At 44.9% G+C, this 7,192-nt stretch overlaps 1 protein-coding gene across 1 annotated transcript; it reads left to right on the forward strand.

Annotated features, from left to right (window-relative positions):
* The first annotated feature begins 6,030 nt into the window (after positions 1 to 6,030).
* On the forward strand, positions 6,031 to 6,966 carry LOC134490794 (olfactory receptor 1K1-like). The gene has a single exon (XM_063294075.1). The coding sequence runs from the start codon at positions 6,031 to 6,033 to the stop codon at positions 6,964 to 6,966; it is 936 nt and encodes a 311-aa protein (XP_063150145.1).
* Positions 6,967 to 7,192: the final 226 nt, after the last annotated feature.

Raw genomic sequence — 7,192 nt, forward strand, 5'->3', positions numbered from 1 at the left:
CCATTTCAATGCCCTTGTAAAACACCTGATAGCCCAGATAGTCAAGTTGGGTCTTGTGGAATTCACATTTGGAAAGTTTGGCATAGAGTTTGGCATTTCTAAGCTTGCGTAACACCTGTTTGAGGAGGTGTTTGTGTTCCTCCTCGGTTTCAGTGTAAATGAGAACATCATCTAAATAAACCAGGACCCCTTTAAACAAATGATCATGTAATACTTCATTAATCAATTGCATGAAGACTCCGGGCACCCCTGCCAACCCAAAAGGGAGGACTTTGTACTGAAATGAACCCAGTGGGCAATTAAAAGCAGTTTTCCACTCATCCCCAGCTCATATGCGGATGCAGAAATAGGCTTCGCGAAGATCGAGCTTGGAGAAAATCTTGCCCTTAGACAAATGAGCTAACATCCTTCATGAGCGGAAGAGGGTACTTGTTGAGAATTGAGATGGAACTTAACCCTCGATAGTCCATACAGAGTCGAAGCGTGCCATCTTTCTTTTCCCGGAATAGCACAGGGGCCCCAACTGGGGAATTTGCAGGTTCAATAAACCCGCTTGACAGATTTTTGTCAATAAAGTCCCGTAATGCCTCAAGCTCCTTCTGAGTCATTGGATAAATTTTTGGCTTGGGCAATTGAGCATTGGGAAACAACTCTATTGCACAGTCAGTTTTCCGGTGGGGGTGGGGGTAGCTGATCTGCTTCCATTTCCCCAAATACGTCTGCAAAGTCTTGGTATCGATTGGGCAAGCCTTCTAAATGTGCCATGCTAGGGTGCGGCATGGTGATCGCAGCCCTTCCAACCCCCGCACGTGCAGCTCTCTCTGCTGTAGGAGTTTGGTAAAACCCATCTTTAAAAGTCACAGTTCTGTGTTCCCAGTTTATATATGGGCTTCGATAGGTCAACCAGGGGATCCCCAGAATTACCAAGGGATTGCCAACAGGTGCTACAACGAATTTTAAAGTCTCACGGTGGCTGCCCATTTGCATTGCAACAGTTCCAGTGAAATGGGTTGCCGCCCCCCCCTGCCGTTGAACCATCCAACTGTGTGAAGATCAAAGGCTGCTGGAGGGGGAAGCTAGGCAGGTCCAAAGCAGCAACCAGATCAGGGTGAATTAAACACCTGGAACTCCCAGAATCAACCAAAGCCCAGACCTCTGTAGTTTTTGTGCGGGAGCCCAATTTCACTTTTACTGCTAAAGTGGGACAGTCAGCACTCACCATAGCATCCTCGTGCCCATCCTCCTCCACCTGCCCACAGGTGCTCTTCATGGCAGGTGGCTGGCATTTCCTGCCGGCTCCTTAGAGTCGTCTTCAGCCTCTCCCGAGAAGTAGAATACTTCCTCAGCATCGGCTGCGCCCTTGGCTGCTGTCATCTGCCGTGGGGGGGGGAGGCGATTTGGCCGGCGGCTTGCCCGCTCGATCTCCAGCCTTGGCTTTTGGGCAATCAGCTGCTCGATGCCCTTCCTTTCCGCATCGGAGACACTGACCCCTCGCATAGCGCCGATCTCTCTCCTCATCCCAGGCAATATAGCTTGGCCGGGGAGCCGTTGCAGCACTTTGGGGTGCCCTCATGGTGGCGGGTGGTCTTTCAGATCTTCTAGCTTGCATGAAGGTATGCTGAGCGTGCTCAGCCTTGGCTGCCAGACAGATCCATTCATGCAATGACTCTGGGTCGTCTCTACACAACGCCCACTGTAGGACGTCCCAGTTGAGTCCCTCTTTAAACCATTCTATTAAGGTTGACTGAGACCAGTTGGGGATTTTCCCAGCTAGAGCCTTAAACTCTAGGGCATAATCAGCTACAGACATTTGGCCCTGGGTAAGATCCTTCAGCGCCTTCTTAGCTCTTGCGTTGGCCAGAGGATCCTCAAAATGCAGCTTTAACGACCACATGAATTCCTCAAAATAATCAAGTGCAGGGGAGTCAGGCTCACTTAACTGAACATACCAGTCAGCCGCTCGACCCTTCAGCTTGGTGGCAATGGCAGTTATCTTAGCCTCTTCGGAAGGGAAGTATGCTCCAAACTGCCTCATGTAACTTTTAGCATTAGTTAGAAAGAAGGATAACTTGGTTGGATCCCCATCAAACTTGACAGAAAAGTCTCTCACCCCCACTCCTGTTGGAGCGGAATCGGCGGCTGCTTGAGTGGTTGGGCCCCAGGTTACAGTAGCTCTCCCTCTTCAGGGTGGGGACACTGGTGGTCAAGCCCTGCAGGTTGAGATTCATCCCGGAGCTGTCTCCAGCCCCGCTCCACCGGCGGTCCGGATGGGAGGATGGGGGATGGTTGCGTGAAGCTGGGATCTCCTCCGCGCCTCCCCTGCCCCCCCAATGACAGAGACAGGTTTCTTAGCATGTACTCCATTGATTCTATTTTAGCCTCCATCACTCTTAGCCTTTCAGGGGTTTGAGATTCCTCCCTCCCTCGTGTGTTAGTGTCTCTCTGTTGATACCATGGTAGATTCTACGTCTGGGGTTAGTGGGAACCGATACTTCCAGGATGCCTGGGATGTCCCTGGCTGGGGTTCTCCCACTTCATCCCAGGTGATCAACTCTGCAGGCGATTCGCTGGGTGCCAGTCTGTGCAATCAGCTACCATCAAAATTGTAAGAATCAGAGCAAACTGAAGGAAACAAACCACAGAGGGAAGCTACGTTGTTTGAGACAGATGAAATACGTATACTGAAAACTTTTTCCCCCCCTAGCCCTTGGGATTATTCCTTTCTCTCCTGCATTCTTGAAGAGACATTCTCTTGTCTCTCTCATCCAGGACATGATGATCTTCTGAAGTGGTGCCTGCTCTGTTACACACACATGTATAGTCTAAATGTAAAAGAAGTCTCCTTTCCATTCAAATAATTACCTTTTGTAAAATGCCAATATATGCTACTTAAGTACAGCAATTATTCTGAGAGGGAATAATCATCTAATAACCCAGATGATAGCCCTAATTTCCTGTACATGCATAAGGTGGTTTTGCATGGGAGTTAGTAGCACTTACAGGCCTACATTATTTAGCTTCATCAGAGATGCATTTCCTCTACATCTGCAAGACCGAACAGCATTTCCTTCTGCTATACGTAGGGTCGCCATGAGTCGTAAACGACTTGACGGCAACCAACAGCAATGGCAACAGGGCTGTCACTGCACAATGATTGGAGCAGGGAGTGAGGCTGGTATCAACATTTCAGCAGGTTAAGCCTTCAGGCATGAGGAGAGTACAACCTTTCCTAAACAACAGTCAAAATTTTTTGGAAACCAAAATCCACATCGATTAATCAGTTGGCTCCCCTGGTTTGGAGAAATCATATTCTCCAGCCTTGCATTTCAGTTCATGCCCAGCAGTATGCATAAACATTTCTTTTACTCTGTTTTTTCATATACAGCAGCCCTCCCAAACCTGGTGCTGGTTTGGGGATGATGGGGTTGAAATCTAATACATCTGGAGTGCTCCAGTTTAAGGGAGGTTGTGATAAGAACTTGCATTTGAATGAAGATGCTCTGGGCAGCCAATTCAGAACATTTTGGTCATGTTCTCTAGCTACCTGAACCATTGAACGTGGCTGTCTTTTGATGCACTTTGGAGAACAACTTTTCTACAAAGAGTGAAATAAAGATGTTTGCTCCCTCATGTTTCAGGCCCCAAAGTGAATCCTGGGCAATTAATGTCTGTCTGCCAGAGCTCTGGGGAAGATGCCTTAAGGGGATTTATGGCAGTGGTAAACATAACCCCACCTCGAGCTACATTGCTATCTTTAGTATCCCATTTCTGTCTATCACTTAATACAGAAATCCATCCAGTTCTGTATCCTTTTCTGCTGAGTTCTACTTCCTCTTTGGTGAAACTGCCTTTGGAGAACCGAGCCCAGATAAGCAGAGTAAGCAGGCCTTTATGACACTTATTGAGTGGTTTGGTGACTTGGCAGCTGCATTACTAAACTCCTAACAAGTTCTTGGTATCAGAAGCCTTTGAAAGGGGAAGGTGGTTGGAGTAAGGTCACAAATGTTAGAAATAGCAGAATTGGTCTTATCTTGCTTTGACAGTATGGGAACATTCCTGACTGATCATGAAATAAACTCCACACATTTGATGGTGCTACGTTTTGCTCTGATCTCCATGCTTAGGCAAAAGGGATTCAGACACGCTATTGAGAGATGGAAAATAAGGAGCTACATTCTTTTCTTTTCTTCTTTGAAACATGGAAAGGAATACCTTGATAGACAAATGCATTCTTTTTTTCAGTACATTGCCAGCACCTCTGATGTACACATAGCATTATGGAATAACAGGTGAATAAGGAAAAACACCCAGCGCTCTAGATTTGGACAAAGGAAGAGGCAGTGGAAAAAAGCAAGGTACAACAGCTGTAGAAAAAGTATAGTGCTTTGGTTTATTTTATTTATTTATTTTTTTGATAGCATCCTATCAGAAAAAGCTCTCTGGATGGTTTGCAATCAAACACATCAAAAGATACAATTTGAATAAAGACATATACTGCACAACCAAATCAAATGAAATATGAAAGCACCATACAAACTAGGAGCTAGAAAGGCAGACATTCAAAATCTAAAACAATATGAATTAAAATACAGTTAAATACCAATTTGAAAAACTTGGAGTGGGGTGGAGAATCTATAGACCTCCAGATGTAGTTGGTCTCCAACTCCTAGTATTCCCAACTAAGATGGACAATGGTCAGGGGTAATAGAAGTTGTAAGCCACCAAGATTTGGAGAAGTATAGACTCTCCAACCCTGAAACAATGGGCTTATGGAAGGATTTCACAAGGGAGGAAGGAAGGGGAAGGAGAGGGAATGTGAGGGGACACAAGGGGAGGCAAAGGAAGGAACAAGCACAGAAGATCAGGGAAAAGTAGCCTGATGTTCTTTGGATCTACAGTTCCCAAGTTGGCCAGGACTGATGGGAGCTACACTGCAAAGCATCAGGAATAAGCTTGATACCTATAGCATACTCATCAGTTTGCCATCCTCCAACATAGACTGATTATAGTATGAAAGCAGCAATATTCAGAGACAGTGCTGTAATCGGAATTCTTAGGTACCTTCCAAAGGCCACATTCTGGCAGAAGATCATTGCCAAATCCCACCGTCTCCTTGTCTTTCTGCTCTTCCTCTTGCTCTCTGTCTGTCTGCCTTCTCTTGAACCTACAAGAGAAAAGAGAGAGATCCTCTCCCTACACATGCCTTGAACTTTCTCTTGGACAATTGTACAGATTATGCTCAGAGGGAGAGGATAAACCAAGGAACAACGAGGGAGGTGGAAATAAGGAGATGTTCTTCACACAGGGAAGACCACCGAGGGAGTCTAACTGAGTGGCATTCCAAAACTGGAACCAGCTCCCATCATTATCCATAGGAACAATCTGTCAATTAATCACAACCTGATGGCACATTCATGTATGAAGTACAAAGTACAGTGGCTTTCCTAATTTTATTATTGTTGTTTCTTCCCTGAACCAGAATCAATCATTATCCCTTAGTCAATAGAAAAATCAAAGTTTTTAGAGTATCTATCATGGGAACTACTGTGATGTGTTTATCTGGAAACAAAGGTAGCAACAAAAGGGAAGTAAATTATATTTATGGGATGCTTTAGCTACATAAGATCTGTGAAAATGTAGAGTTATAATTGAATCAAATGAGTGATTTATTCAGTGCATTTTAAATATTTATTTAACACATTTAGGTTGACTAAAACTGAAGTATTTGCTTTACCTTAAAGTTGAAAAAAATGTAGCTGTATCCTGCTTTATATTAGATCTGTGGTTCTATATGTTTTTTTTATGCTTACCTAGTCTTACACCCTTGTTTTATACTCATAATTATATGGGAGTATATACTCCTATAGGAAAGCAGAATAAATTGTTTTACTTTATTTTTCCTGATTATTTTGTTTTGTGGATAATGTGATTAAGAAGAACTTAGAAGCCACTTACTTACACTTTCAGAACTGAACTATTTTAAAGGCTTGACAAGTCCTAATCTAACTTTCATCTCAGGCTCCTGGTGACATGGACAGCAGAAACCACACACTTCACCCAGACTTCATTCTCCTAGGTCTGTCCTCTGATCCAGAACAGCGAAAGTTCCTCTTTGTCATTTTCCTGGTGATGTACACAGTGGGTATCCTGGGGAACTTCCTGATTATCCTGCTGATCCTTCGGGATTCCAAACTGCGTGTCCCCATGTATTTCTTTTTGGGACATCTTTCCTTGGTGGATGCTTGCTTCACCTCAGTCACTGTGCCCAACATGTTGGCCAACTTATTGATGCCAGAAGCCAAAACTATCTCTTATGCTGGTTGCTTGACCCAAATGTATTTCTTCTTTGCCTTTGGGGTCACTGACAGCTTCCTCCTGGCTTCCATGGCTTATGATCGCTATGTGGCTATTTGTAATCCACTACACTATACCACTCTGATGAGCCAGAGAGCCAGGGCCTTTGTAGCTAGTTCCTGGGTCATCTCACATCTTCACTCCTTGCTACACATTATTCTCATGTCTCGCCTTTCCTTCTGCGGTTCCCGAGAGATTCCCCACTTCTTCTGTGACCACCAACCTGTGCTGGCCCTGTCTTGCACGGATACCAGCTTAAATGAAATGTTGATCTTCACAGAAGGATCCTTGGTGGTGTTGAGTCCTTTCGTCTTCATTGTGATTTCCTATGTTCTTATCTTGGTCACTGTCCTGAGGCTGCCATCAGGATCTGGGTGGCGCAAGGCATTCTCGACCTGTGGTGCTCACTTGTCTGTTGTCACTCTCTTTTATGGCACCGTAATTGGGGTCTATTTTCAGCCTACAGCAAAATACTCAGCTGAAAAGGGAAGGGTTACCACTGTCATGTATACTGTGGTCATTCCTATGCTCAATCCCTTTATATACAGCCTGCGGAATGATGACGTCAAAGGGGCCTTTCGCAGAACTTTGTGCAGGAAAGTGGGAATGTAGTGAGTCCTTTTCCTGCAGTTTACTGTAGTGAATGGTGAACTATAAGAAATGCACCAGTTATCACAACTGAGTTCTTGGAGAGTCTCAGAATAAATGCCACCTCCTCCCATGAGAGCCATACTGACATGATTAGCAGGAGTGGGCTGCTCTTAATGATCCATTTTTCACTCAGGGGCAGAAAACATAATCTTGTCAGTATGGCAAAGGCAGCCATGTTGCCATGTCC

This window comes from Candoia aspera, chromosome 2, assembly GCF_035149785.1.
Source record: "Candoia aspera isolate rCanAsp1 chromosome 2, rCanAsp1.hap2, whole genome shotgun sequence".
Taxonomy (NCBI): Eukaryota; Metazoa; Chordata; class Lepidosauria; order Squamata; family Boidae; genus Candoia; species Candoia aspera.